The 20,457-nt window shown below is 37.3% G+C and overlaps 3 protein-coding genes and 1 long non-coding RNA gene across 6 annotated transcripts; 2 read left to right on the forward strand and 2 right to left on the reverse strand.

Moving 5' to 3' along the window:
* Positions 1 to 3,036: 3,036 nt before the first annotated feature.
* On the forward strand, positions 3,037 to 4,267 carry LOC106436881 (EEF1A lysine methyltransferase 1-like). Its single transcript, XM_013877834.3, has 3 exons — positions 3,037 to 3,667; positions 3,742 to 3,823; positions 3,918 to 4,267. The coding sequence occupies exons 1-3, from the start codon at positions 3,551 to 3,553 to the stop codon at positions 4,070 to 4,072; spliced, it is 354 nt and encodes a 117-aa protein (XP_013733288.2). The 5' UTR covers positions 3,037 to 3,550; the 3' UTR covers positions 4,073 to 4,267.
* Positions 4,268 to 4,538: 271 nt separating this feature from the next.
* On the reverse strand, positions 4,539 to 6,674 carry LOC106436883. Its single transcript, XM_013877835.3, has one exon. The coding sequence runs from the start codon at positions 5,563 to 5,565 to the stop codon at positions 4,627 to 4,629; it is 939 nt and encodes a 312-aa protein (XP_013733289.2). The 5' UTR covers positions 5,566 to 6,674; the 3' UTR covers positions 4,539 to 4,626.
* Positions 6,675 to 7,431: 757 nt separating this feature from the next.
* Positions 7,432 to 8,732, reverse strand: LOC106399246. 3 transcript variants are annotated; one of them, XR_001279959.3, is made up of 5 exons: positions 8,545 to 8,732; positions 8,254 to 8,435; positions 8,108 to 8,157; positions 7,775 to 7,972; positions 7,432 to 7,683 (listed from the first exon to the last, which is right to left on the reverse strand). It is a non-coding gene; the product is annotated as an uncharacterized LOC106399246 (long non-coding RNA). The 3 variants fall into 3 exon arrangements; XR_001279961.3 differs by having other exon boundaries at positions 8,072 to 8,157; XR_001279960.3 differs by having other exon boundaries at positions 8,072 to 8,435.
* Positions 8,733 to 18,290: 9,558 nt separating this feature from the next.
* On the forward strand, positions 18,291 to 19,187 carry LOC125585781. The gene has a single exon (XM_048755451.1). It carries the CDS (start codon positions 18,291 to 18,293, stop codon positions 19,185 to 19,187), a length of 897 nt encoding a protein of 298 aa, XP_048611408.1.
* The last annotated feature ends 1,270 nt before the right edge of the window (positions 19,188 to 20,457 follow it).

Raw genomic sequence — 20,457 nt, forward strand, 5'->3', positions numbered from 1 at the left:
CTACGAGCCCCTTTTTCATAAATAAAGACTATATGTCTAGATAATACTGGTGAATACATGTCCCAAGCGTTTAAATGATTATGGTATGTCCATGGGGGTGAGTGTGGACAATTCTGTGATACATGTCCATACCAAGAACGGCTTGGCCGAAATCTTTTAAAACGCAAATAACTAATTGATAGACCATAACTTATGAGGTCAAAACTCCCTTTCACAGCTTGGGCCACACGAAATGCACCTAAGTTAATACACATCAGGCTATTTAGTGAGCATAGATATCCCCTATCACAATTATTAACGGGTCAAGATCCAGACATACCCCATCATAAGACATTTGGATGTGCTGTCTATGTACTAATTGCTCCACCATAGAGAACTAAGATGGGACCTCTAAAGGAGGATGTTGATATATGTTGGATATGATTCTCCCACAATAATAAAGTATTTTGAGCCAACTATGGTTGATTATATTTGAGGCCAGGTACACGGATTATTTTAAGACCAGGAGGAGAAAAAAAAAACCAAAGCTGGTAAAAGAATGGTAAAAGAAATAGAATGTAATCAACCATCAAAATGTATTGGCAAGATCCTCGGACTAAAGAATGTGAAATAGACGTCCAAAGATTATACATTTACAAAGCTAGCTAATCAAATGCCAGACACATTTGCTGACCCAAAAAAGAATGACTAAGTCATATATAAACCAGCTTGTAAAGCACCAACGAATTTGATGTCCAAGAAGAGACACAATCAAGTTGCTACAGAGTCTAGACAACGTATGAAACGTGGTAGACTAAATAGGTTCCAAAAGATAAGAATCCTCGGAAACAAAAGAAAGGTGCAGAGAATAATAATCAAAATCCAAATTCGAGGTTACTAAGGAAACCATCCCAGACATGGAGATAAGGCCGGCCGGCTCTAAGGTACAAGTACCAAACAATGTAGCTTGGGACGCCAAGCTGTAAAGTATCAAAGGTCCTAATAATAATGAATCTCAATCGATTATATCATGTCTGGAATATAATGGAACCAATAAGGAATGTCGACATAAGATGATTTATTTACATACAAGGTAGCACTTGAATTTATGAATATAAACGAGGATCATGAACCCACGTCAATATAAGAGTGCACACTCGTAGAACAGATTGGATTCAATGGAAACGTGGGGTTAAATAGTTTAAGGAAGAAAGACGTATTTGGCCATATGATTAAGACGCCATATGATGTTAAAACCAGTGGATATAAATGAGTCTTGTGAGAAATAGAAATCGTGAGATATAAAGCTGATGTTGCACAAGGATTCTCACAAAGACCAGTAATAGATTATGAGGAGACATACTCTCATGTGATGGATGCGACTACTTTTAGATTTCTCATAAGTCTGGCTATATAAGAGAGAAAATTAGACTTGCAGCAAGTTGATGTAGTGACTGCATATTTATATGGTCCACTGGATAATGAAAGTACTAGAGGGTATTGAGCTGAAAGTACATCAAGTTCTCGAGAACAATATTAATAATCATCAAAGTATATGATCTGAATATCCTAGGAACCTCTGGATACAATTTCCCAAACAGTTGAATATCTCAAGAAAGAGTTTGAGATGAAAGATCTTGGAAAACAAAGTTTTGTTTGGGATTACAGCTTGAGTACATTAACAATGAAATCCTTGTGCATCAAATAGTATATACAGAAAATGGTACTCAAGAGATTTAATATGGACCAGTCTCACCCATTATCTAGTACATGGGCGTGAGATCACTTGTTTTGGACACTGATCCATTCAATCCAAAGGTGGACGATAAAGAAGTCCATTTAGTCCTGAGATGGACGATGCAGAAGTCTTGTTTTAGACACTGATCTGATTGGTCCATAAGAAGGACGATGAAGAAGCCTTTGATTTTGGTATATTTTATGCTAACCAGCCCAAAGAGGGGTTATTTGGTTTTGTTGATTTGTTTTCAGACAGGTTATGTTTTACACATGGTGGTACACGCATATCACAACAACATCATCCAAGATTTCATGTGTGTGTATTTGAGGTCGGTGACTCAATATGTTCGATCAGATTGTGGCATGGCCGATGGTAAAAAAGAACCAACTATCATGTTCGAGGACGAAGCATATTCTGCCCAAGATCTTCATCACCCACGGATTGCAAAAAACTGGAGAGGTCCAAGGGACCTTCAGTAATGTCCAAATCAGGGGGAGTAATGTGTGTTGTACTCTTTTTCCTTCACCATGGTTTTGTCCCAATTGGATTTTCCTGGTAAGGTTTTAATGAGGCAACATTAAAACACATTACAAGCTCTAAATGGTTATGGCATCCAAGGGAGAGTGTTATGAACCAGATTGTGGATGGCTCATAACCAAGAGATTATGATTTGTAATCTTTCCATTACTTTTATAACAAAAGTAATTAAAATGGGAGTAATCGATCTTTAATAGGAGACTTTGGGAACCTATTTAGAGTCGGGGTGGGCGTTCGGGTACCCATTCGGGTTCGGTTCAGATCTATTCGAGTTTCGGGTTTTCAGGTTTAAAGATTTCAGCCCCATTCAGGTATTTCTAAATTTCGGTTCGGATTCGGATAACCCATTTAAATTATTTTAAATTTTTTAATATTCATTATATGCTTAAATTTTTTCAAAATCTATAAAACCAAAAAATATATTACATATAAATTTGTATAATATATGTCAAAATACCTAAAATTAACATATAAATTGATTTGATTTGAATATTTGGATAGAAAATCAATAGATATTTCAAGTATTTTTGGTGTTTTGAATATATTTTAGCTATTTTAAACATTTACTTTGACTATTTATGTATATTTTCAAGTATTTTAGACAACTTAAAAGTATCTTATATATTTTGGATGTTTTTAATATATATTAAATCTAAAAATAAGTAATATATTTAGGTATATAAATCTATTTCGGATACATTCAGGTACCCGAGATACTTCGGTTCGGGTCGGATTCGGTTTCGGTTCTTTAGATACCAAAATTTTGAACCCGTTCGGATTTTTAATCAATTTCGGTTCGGATTTGGTACTACTTTTTCGGATCGGGTTCGGTTCGGTTCTTCGGATCCGGGCTTTTTGCCCAGCCCTAATTTAGAGTGAGGTTTTAGAACACGTGTCAGAAAACCCTGAAGTTTCAATTTTTTTTTTCTTTTCTTCTGTTTTTTAAAGCATTCTCCTTTTGTTTCTTCAGCTACCAAATCACTCTCTCTCTCCAGGTTTGTATCTGATTCATCTCTAATCTCTCTTTCGTTTCCTCTGATTCTCGATTCCACTTTCTTTTTATTTTTTTTTCCGATAAATGACTGGTCTTTGCTTCGATTCATTGGGTTCTGGTTTAGACCATAGATACTGTTAGAAAGATTAGTACTTTCTTCGATTTGAATGATATATACGATGCTTGTAGATCGCTTTGAATGATTAAGAAAGACCTTGAATTTGTATTGAAACCGATTCATTTTGTTTGTGGTGAGTCAGAAGAAGGATCCGAGTCTCCAGGTGCAGTTGCTGGAGTACGATATGAGGTTTGAGAGATATGGAAGTGAGTTCACGTATTATGATTACAACGAACCTGAAGATTTACCGTTGGACCTTAAACATTGGTTCAACATAATCGTTGCAGATCCTCCCTACTTGGTAAAAGTCTCTTCCAAGTTGTTAACTTTTATAATAAGCAGATTTAGTGATCTTGATTTGGTTATGGTTGGCAGAGTAAGGAATGTCTGGAAAGAGTTACTCAAACGGTTTCGTTTATGGCGAGTCCAGTAGATTCTTTGTTACTTCTTCTCACAGGTACAATGACTTGTGTTTTCTTTAGTCGGTTTTGGAGGTTTTTTATGTTTTGTTACCATTTAGCTGAGAGATATTGTTATTACCTCTTTGCAAGAAATGTGCAAAGATATATGGCGGCTGAGATATTGGGTGTTCGGCCTTGCGTGTTTAAAGCCTCATCACTCTAGCAAACTCGGAAACGAGTTTAGGCTGTTTGTAAGTTATGATCCAGGTACCAGACTAGGGGGTTTGGAAGAAGAAGACAGCTAGCTGTGAATTGTCCATCTTTTCATCTACCATCTGCGTTGACTTGCTTGTAAGTTGCTTCTCTAGAGTCTTCAAGACTATTATTAAGTAAACAATGAGAGTTTCTTGTATCCTTCTGATCACCACTTAACCTTGTTGGAAACAGCTGATTAGTCAGTCTCAATAGTTTTGGTAAAAGCTTTTTTGTTGAGATATCAACTTTCTTGGGTTATTGATGTTTATTGTATTGTAACAAGGTGAAGTTAATCACAAATAGATTGATATAATCAAATAGTATAACCGAAAACACTTCTCTTTATTCTTGAATCCTTCCTCCTTTAATGTGTTTCTTTTTTTTCCAATCCTATCTTTAAATTTTTTTTTTTTTAAGAAACCCTTTATTAAGAAACTTCCATTAAAACAAGAAAATTAGGTGATTCTTAACTAAATTTCTTAACTAAAATTTAATATTTAAACTTAATGGATTTCTAGGGATAATCATGTTAGCATATGGCACGACGACACACAAAATGATACAAAAAGGTTGACTTAACCTGCACAAATTAAATTAAATTAAACTAAACTAAAGTTTGTCGTTTAATATCTCTGTTGAACCGTTGGATGAAACCTTCAACTCGTCTGTTCAACTCCTCGTTCGACATTTTCGCAAATTCTTCCGATTCCTCTCTTACATTCTCCCACTTCTCCTCCGTCTCCTCATGAGCCTTCTTCCACTTTTGACCAACCATCCATTTCGAGCTATCGTCAGACTTGCTTCGATCATAACTTTTACGTCTATGTTTGATCTCTCGATGACTACGTTCTGAGCGTGCTTTATCCGATTTGCTTCTCCCGTACCGTTTAGGGCTCACTAGGTTTCTTGCACCACAAGTTTCTCCTTTACTAATGGTCATATGAATGTTTTGCTCAGTCTTCTGCTCGTCGCTTAGGACTTGTACGATTTTCTCAGGAACTTTCTCTTCCTTTTGAAACAGATACCGTGTTGTATCTTTCTCTCTGAGTGCTTCTTCTTGCTTCTCACGTTTCATGGTTACTTCCGCCAAACTCACCTCATAGCCTGAGTTTTCAGGTCTAGCGTTTTCTCTCGCGTCTATTCTCATCGCGGCCGTGTATTCTCCGTAAAATTCGTGGTTCTCTTTCTCAGCGAAGACGCCATAGTCTGCGGCTATGATAAGGATAAGGGCGTTTGAGATGAAGAACAAGATCTTTGGGTCGTTGAAGATCGAAGAAGGAGATACGTCAAGGACGTAGAAGATCAAAATGTATGCTAAGATCGATAAGAAGACAGGGAGCAACGAAGAGTATATGTTGTATTGTTTCTTGGCCTTTGAAGGCTCGAAGTTAGGGTTTTCAACAGTGTACGAGGGCATTTTCGTCATTTTGAGAGAGAGTTCGGGATGAGTTGGGCATTGGGGTTTGAGAGTGCAGAGTGTATTGTGTTTGATGTTCGAAGTGCATGGTCGGAACTCTTTATATATACTGTGAATTGTGATCATAAAATCTGAATTATTGAGCTCATTAAGTTCCTATTCTACCCTTGACAACCACTAAATCTTGCTTGTGAATCCTGCCACGATTCGCGATTTGTCGTGCCATGGTGATATAACTCTGAGTTACGTGGAAATAAAGCCCAATCATCTCCTGCATGTCTTATTCAATGGTTAATCCTTTGTTTTACCTGAAAGTGTACAAGCTACATTACATTTTAATATGTATGTGTTAAGGTAGGAACAAAAATTTAAAATCTTGTCGAGATAGGGTGATGATATAAGCAAATCGGAAAAACATTTAGGTCAAGGCCAATGTCTACACGTCAATGACGCCATGCATTGACAAAATGTTCCATGTTTTGACAGCACAACAAAGTAAAATAAAACAACGTATATACAATAGCTTCGCCTCCACGTATATGTTAATAGTGAATTTATTTTGTTGCTTCACCTAACGATTCAAATTTACAGAGAGTCAGAGATACAATGACATTTCAAGATTGAATCAAAACGATTTATCTGAGTTTATCCATTTCTGAATCTCTTATTTTGGTCATAAAGAAAGTACAACAACTTTTTTATTTTAATCGTTCAGCACCTCTATTTAGTTGTACAATGTTTTTTTTTCCAGTTCAAAAGAAAAACACCTCTATGAGTTAAGGCATCGTCATTTTCCAATCATGAATTACTGCGTTATCGAGAAAACGCAATATTTTTTTCTAGTCAAAAAGTTATTAATGCGTTCTCTAGAAATCAACTTTTTGTGAACAAATAAATTCACCACTTTTATTCAGACACTTTTTTTTTGTCAACACACTTTTATTCAGACATTGTCTAAACATTTTGTTCAGAAAGTCAATATATATAATATCATAGTAATTGAAGAATAATTGAAACAAAAAATAATGGTAAATTTACATGAATAGATAAACAGTATACATGTGTATTGACTTAGATCTTGCTGGTTTAAGCTATTACGTGGCAATACGCAATAGCGAAGTTCATGTGATTCCACACGTTGGCGGCTGATCTAGCTTTCATCGTACAAGTTTTAGATCTTCTTATCTTAACTTGTGGCGTCTAATCTTACACGTTTATCATTTCTCAGTTTAATTTTTCAACCATCATAGTGTTTTTTTGTTTTTTTTTTTTTTTTTCATATGATGGATTAATTTGAAAACATGAAAGTTTTTACACAAGCCGGCAAGGAACACATTCCTTCCGGAACCATAAGCCGGCAATGATCACAATTCTTCCGGAGCCAGACGAAACTACAAATGCATGAATAAAACGTAAAGGTGGGTTACTAAAACTTAAGCTTAGAAACTCATAATAGAGAACTGAAATGGATGTCCTCATGATAGCGACCACTGGGAAAGAGCGCGCCGGTCTTCAAAGAACGAATAGAAACAAGCCGAAGACTCTTGTTTGTTGACTTGAAGTTACTTCCTATCCTAAGAACCAAAGAACCAATTCACTACAAGAATTTATTTAAATAGCTAAGGATTATTTTGTAGCTAATGGACCAAATCTGTTGCTAGGTTTAGCATGGCAACGGATAGCGACAGATTAAATCCTTGGCCTCAGCACCGATGCTATTTGTGATCTGTAGCCAATCCGTGGGTCAGTAGCAACAGATTAGTGACAACAATTTTTGTAGCCAATAGCGAGAAATTAGCTATGACTTAGATCTGTGACTATATAGCTACAAATTTTAGCAATGATTTTTTCTTAGCAAGGCTGTATCAAATGTAGCCACGGATTTGGCTACATTATTTTTGATTAGTTGTAGCTTTTGATTTGAATTATCTGTAGCTAGAATTTATAATTAAAAAAAAAAATTTGGTGTCCAATATATTTTAATTAGTGAGCAAAACTAAATATAATAATTAATAAATAAATAAAACTCTTTACAATTATGTTAACAAACATTAATAATGTAAAGTAGATATAAATAGAAAATCTAAATTGTCAAACATCACATAGATCATTAAGCATGATACAAGTAGACAAACAAAAAATTTAACCCGAAAAGAGAACAAAAAACAGAACCCGATGTTATCAAGATGTACATGGTCCTGTGTGTTAGGATTTGTGGATGGAAATGTCACAATATTTTCGATTCTGCATAAGGGAAGAGAGACAGAATCACAATTAGATAAGGTGCTTGAAAGAGAATTATAGGCTGTAAAGAGAGAGTAGATTGAGAGGGTACCTGTGAAGTCAAGTATATGTGTGACTTTCTGGATGCCTAATATGCCAGTGATATAGCTGTGGAGCAGCTTGTTGCTCAGGAAACCCCGACTCCTTCCTTTTCTTTGAACTCGAAGAGCATAGCTCCCTCGAACCTGACTCCTTTATTTTATTTAATCCACAGAGTCTCCTATAAAGAGTATAGACTCGGGTTCACGATCTGCAAAGAAGAGGCACGATATCAAATTATTAATAACTGCCTGATAGGGTGCTTGAAATTAGATAGAAAACAAGGGGCACAAGATAAACAACAATATACATCTAGGTCAGAATTGAAGCCATTTGAATCACTAACCGCAAGGGCAGCAAAGACAAGTATAATCCTTGGAACTATGGTACCTGTTACTGTAAACAAACTCAAAGGAAACTAAATGTTACTCTTATAGATCGAAAAGATTGAGACTTTAGGATTTAATCTTATTAAAAATGTGCACAACTTACAAGGTGATACAAGGTGACTGAGAAAATGCTCATCGAGCTTCTTGACTACATCATAAGAGTTAAGGTTGAGGAAAGCTGCCATTGATACAGAAACAGAGACGAAGAAGAGAAACCCCAAATCAAACTGAAACCCTAATCGAGACCCATTAATACAGAAGCATATAGTCTACAGAACCGAAGCCCTGTAACAGAAACATATAGTGAGGACAAATCGAAACCGTAATCCAAAAACCCCAAATCAAAACCCTTATCTGAACTAATAGAAGAAACAAGGGTCTAAAAGAAACGTACCCGGAAGATTGAACTCCGTCGCCATGGACGACGACGATTAGAGGTTTGTCCAGTGTGAGCCATGAAGTAAAGCACCAGATAACATGACGGAGGAGAAATCGAGAAGAAGTCTCGGTGAGTTTCGAGAGAGTGTTTGTTTGGTTTTTTTTTTAAGTGTCGTAACACTGAGTGATAACAAGTTTTTGGACCAAAATATCTTGGAGCTAAACCCAAAAATACTTGGGAGGGAAATGAAAAAATGGAGGCAATTAATGGAGCCAAAAAAAACTTAAGAGGGGAATGTGTGGAGGTAAAAATATTAATGGAGGGAAATAAAATTTGTGTGTTAAATTGAAAAATAAATATTTATAATAACCAGATTATACAATTTTAATAGTCTAATATAAAATTCTAACCATTTATAACTTAATAATCAATTTGTTATATATTTTTAACAACTTCTTAACTATATACTCTTAACCCTGAACCACAATCCTTAAAATCTAAACCTCATACCATAGTCCCTAACTAAAGTAGTAGCCAAATATTTTCATTTTAACATCACAAATCTATACAATTTTAATAATCTAATGTAAATTTCTAACAAATTATAATTTACTATATTTTAGCAACTTCTTAACTATAAAACCTCTATTCCTTAACCCTAACCCACAATCCCTAAAATCTAAACCCTACACTATAATCCCTAACTCAAGTATCAACCAAACATAGTAAGCATAGAAAATGGTGTGTTTCAAAAATATAACACAAATACACATTATCTTATTTCAAAGTTTCAAACATACATCACAAATGCAAATTTCAATATATAATATAAACATACCAATAAGATACATAAATATTTATAACCATGTTTTGCTAACTATAAAACTTCCAGCGACAATTGAGTCCTCGCTAATTAGTAGCTATTTAGCTAGAAAATGTTTATGAACCATATCCGTAGCTAAATAGCTATAGATCGCTACAAATTAGCTACGAATTTAACATTTTTCTGTTTTGTCGCTATCCGTTGCAACATCCATCGCTAATAGTTATGGCTACGGAATTGTCTTCGCCAGTCCTTTGCTATTTTCAATAATTCTTGTAGTGATTTAGCAGAGACCTCAAAACTCGCACAACCTTAAGCCGGTACTTCCATCAGCTCCAGCTATATCGTAGGTGTTTTTTGTTCTTTCGGCTATTTTTGTCTTACTTACTAGCAAAAAGAAAATCTAATGTGGCATATATATTCCACAAAATGATATATAGGCTCTCTTTTTTTGAACGCCAACAAAATGATATATGCCATGATATATAAAAGATTTAGAGAAATGAGGACCTAATTTAAATTAAAATTGCGCCAAACACTATTATAATCAGTAGCTATTAATGTATATTGGAGGAACAATTGAAGGGTATGAGTCACACCAACATTGAACATCTCATGAGCCACAAAACTTTATCACAACCAACCATCGACCATTTTGTGTATATATGTTTATATGACCCCAATATATAGATCATGTTTTTGATTCGTAGTGTTTTAACAAACAAAGACCTCTGATTTTTTGGTATAATGATAACTTCTTCGTTTCTTTTTACTCACCCGCTGCCTCTTTTTCAATTTGTCTCATCTTGCTTTCCATCAACATCTTCTTGATCAGTACTAGATCTCTTTACTGATCTTAATCCCCTTTTCACAAAGCTTCCAAAATACAGCTTGAAACCTCACCTTTTATCACTCTACAAATTTCCTAATTTTCAATATATGCCACCTACCGTAAATTTTGTGATATAATATTATTTGTTAAAGAGCCTACTTTAGACTAGTAGCAGGTCCGTCCGGTCTTATGTATTTAGACACCTAAAACACGAAAAATACATTTTTTGCTTTTAAACCATGAACAATCAAAAACATTTGTTGTTCTAAAATTTCTATATAATTTTTTTACAAATATTGGCGCTAAACAGATGTTTCGCAAAATTTAGCTCAAGATCAACTACTAGTGGTGCTTGAATTTATGCCGTATATAATTGAAAATAGTCAAAATACCTATCTTAAGACAACAAACAAGGAATAGCAAAAGAAATAATCACCGTACCTTCAGAACTGCATCGACGATCACGACATCTAGAAGATGACCAGCAAGACAGCGACTCTATAACATGCAAGACCGACGCGGCCTGGGATAAAGCTGGGAAGAAAGCAGGCTTCAGTTGGGTCTTCTCAGGGGGCAATCCGGAGTTTCCAATTCACAGAACGATGGGGCAGAGTTTCATCGGCTCTCTTCCCATTGCAGAAGAAGCGATCGGCGCTCTCCATGGGGAGTTCTCATGAGTTTTCAACACTCAAAAGTCTTTTCCGATAATTCAACGCTCATCAGAAGTATCTCTGGCAATATCCAGTCTAAAAAAACCATCAGAATCGTCTCCGATATCCGATCGATTTTTTCTGGTTTCACATTTATCGTTTTTTCTCATTTTTCTAGATTGAAAAACTGGGTTGCCGACAACTTAACTAAACAAGCCTAAGAGCATGATTATTGGGGAGTTCTTACAGTGGAGTTCTTAGCGGAATATAAGAACCCGTCTCTTAACTTTTAACTAAAAAAATTAAGAACCGGCTCTTAAAACTCTTATTTAAGAACCAATTCTTAGCTTTTTTAGTTAAAAGTTAAGAGACGGATTCTTATATTCCGCTAAGAACCCCACCCTAAGAACCTCCGATAATCATGCTCGTATACGCCTTTTCGTCTATGTATTGAACTCTTGGGATTGGGTTGGGTCAGTGTTTTCGACATTTCTCTTATTTTCATTTAATAAAATTTCTGTGACAAAAAAGGATTATCGACAATGAAAGAGAAAACAATTGTGGCAAATACCATTTTATCTAAATTTTATTTAATTAATTGTGTAAGTGAGTATTATCCCCTATATATTAATTGAGTATCTTTAAAATCTAACCTGAATTTTGTAATTTTTTTTAAAAAACCTATTCTATGTGGCACTTGTATATGCATTCTAAATCATATTTCAAAGAATTCTAGAACACTTTATATAAACTATAGTCTAAGATTTATACTCTCTAGCAAAATAATATTTCGCAGGCTATAGTTGGTCGCATATATCAAATCTTTATTGTTTCGAAGGCTTTCCTTAAATAAAACTTACGGAATTACCTAATGTGATTAATATATATATATATAGCAATTAATGATTTTAAACAATAAGGATTTGATAACAATTTGTATACTTTTTTATCATTTTTGTTTATATTTTTATTATCCAAAAAAAATTACATAATTACATTAATCATATAATAAAAATCTAGATTTGTTTTTGTATATGTTGTATTTCGAATTTTTCAAAACGAGTATAAATTACTAAAACTATTAAAAGTCTTACATAAATTTTTATGATCAATGTTTAAATTTTTTTCTATATTAAAATACAATGATTATAAGACCATATGAAGAAATAATTTTATATTAATAGGTTTTTATGTTTATATATATATATATTTCATATCGTTTAAATTGAACTATACATCGTATGAAAATGTATACTTATATTTTGATATTTGCATTGAACATATATTAAAAAAGTTAGTATTTTAATTTTGAAATTTTTATTTTTTTTTAAATGATTATAAATTATTGAAATTATCTCACATTAAAAACAAATTCGTTGGTGTAAACTTTTGTTATACACATATGCAAATAATCATAAAATCATATGAGTAGAAACTTCATTTGATAAATATTCATATTAAAAGTGTACTATATATATATGTTAATATCATTTAAATTTAATTATATATCATATACAATAGATAATATTGATTGTTTTGATTTATTTACTCTAAAAATGATTGCGAATAAACAAGAGTGATAGTTTGATAAAAAGAATTTACAAAGCTAATCTATTTTGTAATAGATAGAAGGATGGGCGACGATGACAATAGCGATGGGCAAAACCCTACCAGCGGCGACATCATTACGATCTCGACTGCCATAGAAGGATCTGACCCAGAAAAAAGACCTACGGCAAAGGAGACTACGGGAGGGGCGAGCCCTAAATCGCCGTGGACCAAGCGAAACCAAATCGAAGAGCATCTTCCCTCGATAGATTGATATCTTGCATATTTACATTATTTTATCCATTCACCCATGTGCATTTTGATCATATAGACTAGGATTTAGCCATGTTTAGGTTGCATTTTGCATACATGAGTCTTTATCAGGTATTGGAGTACCACATGGAGTTCTTGGAGGCATTTGGGTGCATTTGGAGCTCAAAAGAAGTGTTTAAAGCGATCAACGGACGAGCAGCGCACCAGAGCGACCTCACCGGAGCGACGCCGTGAAGTCGCTGTGACACACATCCCGGAGCGATCCAGCCAGAGCGACATGGAGAGGTCGCTCGCATTTCTATCGTGAGACACCCATCTCAGAGCGACGCTCCGAGGTCGCTCGCGTTTCCATGGCGAGACGACACAAAACGAAGCCCAGAGCGACTTCTCAGAGCGACCCACTGAGGTCGCTCCCGAAGTCCGGAGCGACTTGTTGGAGCGACACACCAAGGTCGCTCGCGTCCTCTCGTCCGGAGACACCAAAATCGAGCATCCTGGAGCGACCCCTCAGAGCGACCTACCAAGGTCGCTCCCAGCCAGAGCGACCAGCCAGAGCGACCAGCTCAAGTTGCTCGCATTTTGACGGGGCGAGACACGAAGAAACGCGTCGGGAGCGACCTCCTGGGAGCGACTATGCTAGGTCGCTCCGCGTGTTTGATTGGACGATTTTTATGTTATTTCAGGGGCCTTTTGGTCATTTGTTTTATTGTTTTTAGATTGCCTAAACCTAAGTCAAGGACTTGGGGAGCCACCAAGAAACAATCTCTTTTTTAGAGAAGAACTAGTGAAAACTTCTTTTGATTCAGATTTGATTGCTCTCGTCTTGTGTTCTTGTTGATTTCTTATCTATTTCTCTACATGATTAATCTGAAATCCACCATGGGTTTAAGAGGAATCATGGAAATTAGTGAGTAATCACCTTTTTGAATTCATGGGTTAGGGAGATCAAAGGTGATTAAGTTAGTTCTAGGATGTTTTAGTGTAGATCATTCTTGTTCCTTGCTAGTAGAGTATTCATAATGCATCTTATGAGTTGGCCACTCAAAAGTTGATCTTTAGACATTTCCCACCCACAAGGTGTTTGATGAAATGCCTGAGACAGCTCTCCTAAGCTTTTAACATACTTTACCAAAGACATTTGTTGTTAAAGGTGTTAAGATAGCCAATAGACCTGTTAGTAATGATTGCTTTCATATTATTCAACCAAAGACATTTGATGTTTGAGATATGTTAGTAAATGAACATTCATCTAGACATAGAGTTTGTTTAAGATTGTGTCTAAGCTTAAGGTTGATAGTTTGATTGATCTTTTGTCATCCTTAGTTCGAAACTTGATCACCCAAGGTCTAATCCCTATGCCCATGAGTTCTCTTTTCCTTAGTTAAGAAAGTATCATTTATTAATCGCTTTTATTATTCTGAATTAGCTTTATTCATTAGCTTAGAAATCATTTAAAAACACTGGTTGCACTTAGATTAAGTGAGTACTTGCATTCTCGATGCTTTGACATCCCTCAGAACTGGTTCGACATTCACTATACTACAACATTTGTCTTAGGAGCCTTGAAAACTCCTAACATCATAGATGTTGTAAATGGAGTGGCGGCGATTCATGTACCGAAGGATATCTTTGATGATGCTGAACTGCTATGGAAGAGTTATGCCGTCGGCTACTTCATCGGAGACGCGCCTCATGTGGGATCTATTCACGCCACTGTGAATCGCCTCTGGGCTTCTTCGAAGAGCGGCTCTAAGATTGATGTGCAGTTCATTGAAAAGAACACGGTCTTGTTCCGTATTGAAAACAGCCATATGAGAGCTCGAGTGATTCAAAGGCGTTACTGGCACATTTCGGACGTGCCATTGGTGGTGAGCGAATGGACCCCTGAATCAGCCTTGAACCCACCAGATCTTACGGCCATGCCCTTGTGGATCAACCTTAAGGGCGTCCCCAACGATCTATTTTCTCACAAAGGTTTGAAGTGTTTGACAAGGGCCGCAGGGAAGTTTGTCAAACTTCATCCTAATACGGAAATATGTACTCGGTTGGACGTGGCTCGTGTGTTGGCTGAGGTGAACCTGCATACCTATTTGGTGGAGAAGATTACTTTCAAAGCTAAGAATGGAGACCAACGAGAGATTGCAGTTAGTTACCCCTGGCTCCCTGCTCGCTGCAGTGTTTGTCAAGGGTTCAGACTGTAAAGCAAATAGTATTAAGATACTCAAGTGGGGAGGTGAGGAGGCGAATAATGGGGGACTTAAAGTAGTTCCCTCTGTTTCAGTGGAGCAGAGTGCACGAGGAGGAAGTGTGGCTATAGATGGCAACGTAGGAGGACGAAATGTGGTTACAGACCTGCTGAAGGAGCTCTCAGCTCTACCTATCAATCCGTTTATGCAAAACGGGGTTCACTTAGAGATGGCATCGCAGGAGGAGGATGTTATGGACTCTATTGAAACTTCTCGTATTCAAATTGTTGAGCCAACAACTGAGTCTTTTCCAGCAGCTGGAGAAGGAAATTGGTCGCTGGTGTCTGGCAAGCAACCTGGTGTCTCAATGGGGAGTCCCAAGTTTCAAAAGGATGATGACGTTACCTTATTAGGATCACCATCTCTTTTCAGCCCTCTTCTGGATTTGGAGTAAGAGGATGAAGACCTTGAGAAGCAGCATGAGGAGGATATGAACCATGTGGTAGAGGAGATTGAAGAGGGAGAGTTAGTTGAAAAGAAAGAAGTCCAACCCAAAACTGAGGTAGCAAAAGGAAGAAGAAAGATTCCCACCTTAGGGAATAAATCAACAAAGAAATCTATCGTCCGAGCAAAAGATCTGAAGTTTGTGGGCAGGCAAGGACAACAAAAAAAATCTTCCGTAAGGAAGCTATGACGAGTTTCTTTGCTTGGAATATGCGTGGATTTAACATGCCATGCAAACACAGAGCAGTTAGAAGTTGGATTCAGTCTGAGAAGCCAAGGTTTGGATGTCTAGTAGAAACAAGGGTTCATGAAGAAAAGCTGACAAAGTGTATGGACGCGGCTATGCCTCATTGGCAAGTTATAACTAACTATGAGCACCATCAGCTTGGTAGGATCTGGTTCTGCTGGTCTAGCGAGGAGGTAGTGGTAACAAAATTGCACATGAGTTATCAGATCATATCTTGCGCCATTCAGATACCAGAAACGGGGCAGGAGTTCATATGCTCAGCTATCTATGCGCACAATACGTCAGCAGAAAGGACTCAGCTTTGGAGAGATCTGAGAGCAACTCAAGCAGCTTACTCTCATCTGCATTTACCGTGGATACTCATTGGTGACTTCAATGAGACCTTATCGTCTTCTGAGCATTCTCGTGCTCTAGATTATCGAACTGATCAGATTGGTATGATGCAGTTTCAAGAAGTAACAACCGACTGTGCGTTGTCGGATCTATCATATGTTGGAGCTCTTTTTACATGGTGGAACAAAAGGGATGCAGATCCTATTGGCAAAAATCTTGACAGGGCACTGGTGAATGGGGAATGGATGCAGCGATATCCTCAGTCTTTTGCTAAATTTGAAGCGGGAGGGGTTTCAGATCATGCAAGATGTCTGGTTAGGCTCTCAGGACAACTTGATGAATCTAGAAAGCCATTTCGTTTCTTTAATTATCTTGTGGAACACGAAGATTTCTTGCACACAGTCAAGGAAGTTTGGGATACATCGCCTCATCTTTATCACTCGCGCTCAGCCCTATCTTCCTTCCACAAGAAACTAAAGCTGCTTAAGTTCAATCTCAGAGCTCTAAACCGTTCTAGATTTGGCGATTTGTCAAACAGAACCAAGCAAGCATACAAGGAACTCTGCGAATGTCAGAATAAAGTGCTCGTGAATCCCAGTCCTGAAAACTGTGTTCAGGAGTCTGAAGCTTCCGATCGTTGGCAAAAACTTGCAAAAATAGATGAGAAGTTTTGGCTACAAAAGTCGTGTATCAGATGGCTGTAGGCTGGAGATCAAAACACAGTCTTCTATCACCGTTATGTCCAGACCCGTACTGCTCGAAACACCATTAGAAGACTGATTATACCGAGACTGGAGAAGTGCTCACGGGGGCTGTCGACATTAAGCGAGAAGCGGTTGCGTACTTCCAGAGATTCCTGCAATCTCAAGATTTGACTGCAGCAGAGGTTACAAGCGATGAGCTCTGTGATCTTCTGACATAAAGATGCCCAGGGGACGTCTGTTCAAAGCTGGCTGCTCCTGTCTCAGGACGCGAGATATATGAGGCCCTGCTCTCATTACCAAACGGCAAAGTGTCGGGACCAGACGGTTATAAAAAAGAATTCTATGTTGCGGCTTGGCCTGTGATTGGCAGGGATTTTATTACGGCAATTCAGTCCTTTTTCCTCCTTGGTTTTCTCCCTACTGGAATCAACGCAACAAGTCTAACGCTGATCCCAAAGTTTGTAGGTGCTGAGAAGATGAAGGACTTCAGGCCATAGCGTGTTGCAATCTACTGTATAAGGTTATCTCGAAGGTGTTAGCTAACAGGCTGAAGCTCATTTTTCCAGGAGCTATTGAGGCAAATCAGAGCGCTTTTATAAAAGAGAGGCTGCTGCTGGAAAATGTTCTCTTGGCCTCCGAGTTAGTAAATGGGTATCACAAGGATTCCTGCTCAGCAAGATGTGCTATAAAATTTGACATTTCTAAAGCATTTGACACAGTCAAGTGGTCTTTTATTGTCTCAGTACTTCAGGCGATGGGGCTACCATCACAGTTCATCAACTGGATCAGGTTATGCATCTCAACAGCTTCCTTTTCGGTCTCAGTAAATGGCAGCCTTGAAGGTTTCTTCACCAGCGCACGTGGAATACGGCAGGGTTGCTCGTTATCGCCTTATCTGTACGTCAAACTGAGTAATATACTTTCAAAACTACTGAATCAAGCAGCTGAGGACAGGAAATTCGCCTATCATCCTCAGTGTCAGGGAGTTAGGCTTACTCATCTAAGTTTCGCTGACGACATTCTGGTCTTCACTGATGGTACCATTGAGTCGGTAAATGGGGTTATATAGGTTATGAAGGAGTTTGCTGATTTGTCTGGTCTCCACATAAACGCAGCAAAATCTCAAATATTTGTAGCAGGGAGTGCTCAAATGGCCATGATTACTGAAGCAGAATCCTTGGGAATTGGAGTTGAAAATCTCCCTATCCGATACTTAAGGATGCCTTTAACCACCAAGTCCTTAACAGCTCACGACTGTGAGCCATTGATAGACAAGATCAGAAGAAAGATGCTCTGTTGGTCTAATAAGGGCTTGTCCTTTGCGGGTCGGCTCCAGTTAATATAATCGGTTATTGTGGGCATGGTGACCTTTTGGAGCTCGGCTTTTATTCTTCCAGCAAAATGTTTGGATACAATAGAAAGCATGTGTAGTACCTTCCTTTGGTCGGGATCGCCAACACAAACCCACAAGGCTAGAGTGAGTTGGGCAGACGTGTGTTATCCCAAGGAAGAAGGAGGGTTTGGAGTTAGGAGACTGCGAGATACTTCTAAAGTCTACACGTTGAGGCTTATATGGCTTCTCTTTACTCAAACAACATCCTTATGGGTCTGTTGGATTAAGCACTATCTGCTTAGACAAAACTTCTTTTGGGATGTGAGGGATGACAGTAAGGGATCTTGGATTTGGAGGAAGTTACTTAGCGTATGAGTTTATGAAAATGGAGGTTCGGGATGGATCAACTACGTCTTTCTGGTTTGATAATTGGATGGGTTCAGGGAAGTTGGTTGATGTCACAGGAGCCATAGGCACAACATATTTGGGCCTACCTCGAAGAGCGCTGGTGTGTGATGCGGTCTCCAGGGATGGCTGGAGTTTGAGGAATAAGCGCAGCAGGAGGTTCCAGACTCTATACAATCAGATACTCGCAATGCCGGTTCCTGATGAAGACAGGGGAGATGATCTGGTTCTGTGGAAGCGAGGAGAGGATGAGTTTCAAGACAGTTTCTCGACTGCAAGTACTTGGGAGCAGATTAGGCACAAAAAGCCTAAGGTAGACTGGTCTGAGGCTGTATGGTTCACGCAGAGCACACCTCGGTACGCTTTTATCACTTGGTTAGCAGTGCAAAACCGGTTTTTTACCGGAGACAGGATGAGGAGCTGGGGTATTACGCAGGGGTGTGGACTTTGTGGAGAAAGGGATGAGACAAGAGATCATCTCTTCTTTGCTTGTCCCTACTCCTTCACTGTCTGGGAAGGTCTAGGGAGAGGGTTCTTTGGACGCAGGACCAACCCTGACTGGTATATCACACTCAATGCGATCAAATGCAAAAGGGCAAATAAAATTGACTCCATCCTACTCAAGATGATCTTCCAAACAGTCATTTACCACATATGGAGAGAGAGAAACTCAAGGCGGCATCAGGGCAACTGGGTATCGACGAACCAAATGCATAAGGCCATTGATCGATCGATGAGAAATAGGATAGTGTCGCTGAAGTATGGTCCGCAGCATCGATATGCTGGACTGCTACATAGATGGTTCGAGCTCACGGCTTAGGCAGAGGGGGGTCTTTCTATAGGTCTCCCTATTCTTTTCTACTTTCAGTATATTCTTCATAATCTGATTCTTTGTAAATGTAATTCTTTTACCTAGTTGATCAATAAATTTGATATTTCATCCAAAAAAAAAAAAGAGTGATAGTTTGATTTCTATGCATACACCAATTTATTGCATAATAGTAACTGATTTCTTATTTATTTAATATATATACTTATTATTTTATTATTTATTTTATTATTTCATAATATGCAGAAAAACATAAAATAAATATAAAATATTTATTCTGCAAAAAATGCATATCTTAACTTAAGTATGTATCTCTTTAATTATTTTAAATCATAAGCATTTTATAAATCTAAGGTCAAAACAAACAAGCGAAATGAGAATAAATTTTAAAATCAATATTTATATCGAACAATAACCAAAATGAAAAAAGAGAAAAATATTGAAGATAGATAGGATTGACACGTGAACGTAAACTTCTCATAACCATAATTAATTTTTAAATTACTAAATCATGATATAATACCGAGCTGGCATGGTTTCATTGTAATCAAATAGATTCGAGATTTTTTGACCTAAACGTTAGGTTCTTATGCGGTAAATGATTTTTTGACCTTTTTTTTTTTAAAAAATGGGATCAGCTCATGAGTAAATAAATTATGTAATTAACAAAAAATTAATAAAAAATGCTTAAAGACCAAAATATTAATTCAATCAAAAATATAAATATATTTTTTTGTATAATATTTTTTAAATAATTTTTATATAAATTGCGCAGGTCTTATCGTAGTAACTCTATAGATTCCTTTCTGTAAGCTCCAAAAGTATTCAAAAACTCCGGCTCACCCTTTGATAAATTGGGTTTTGCACCGGCGTACCCTCCAAGAATCAAAACTTCTAATTTGATACATCATTTGAAGAGTTCTTTGTCTCATCTTCATGAGATCGAATAGCGATTGAAATATCTGATAGTGTGATGAAGAAATATCAGTATCGGTCTTATATCGCAAAGGATATAGTCCCTTATGCCTCAAAAATCTTATGGACTCCGAAGCCAGTTTGAGCTGATGGAAACTTCTAACCGCTGAGCATTATAGGACATAATTATCTCTATAGTACACATTTCACTACAAGAAAATGAGTAATTTCTGACCGTCATATCCGTTGGAAAACGGTCGGAAATGGCCTGCTCTGGCGGATTTCCGACGGATCTGACCGTCAGATCTATATGGTCAGAAATTTTTTTGCGGTCAGAAACGGTCAA

This window comes from Brassica napus, chromosome C4 (assembly GCF_020379485.1).
Source record: "Brassica napus cultivar Da-Ae chromosome C4, Da-Ae, whole genome shotgun sequence".
NCBI classification, from domain to species: Eukaryota; Viridiplantae; Streptophyta; class Magnoliopsida; order Brassicales; family Brassicaceae; genus Brassica; species Brassica napus.

What these genes read in the sequence shown, in the direction of transcription:
- LOC125585781 (XM_048755451.1), top strand. Translation starts at nt 18,291, where the DNA reads ATGACAGTAAGGGATCTTGGATTTGGAGGAAGTTACTTAGCGTATGAG.
- LOC106436883 (XM_013877835.3), bottom strand. Translation starts at nt 5,565, where the DNA reads ATGATCACAATTCACAGTATATATAAAGAGTTCCGACCATGCACTTCG.
- LOC106436881 (XM_013877834.3), top strand. Translation starts at nt 3,551, where the DNA reads ATGAGGTTTGAGAGATATGGAAGTGAGTTCACGTATTATGATTACAAC. An exon ending in TTGCAGATCCTCCCTACTTG is followed by an intron (nt 3,668 to 3,741) that starts GTAAAAGTCTCT and finishes TATGGTTGGCAG; the next exon opens with AGTAAGGAATGTCTGGAAAG. An exon ending in TTTGTTACTTCTTCTCACAG is followed by an intron (nt 3,824 to 3,917) that starts GTACAATGACTT and finishes CCTCTTTGCAAG; the next exon opens with AAATGTGCAAAGATATATGG.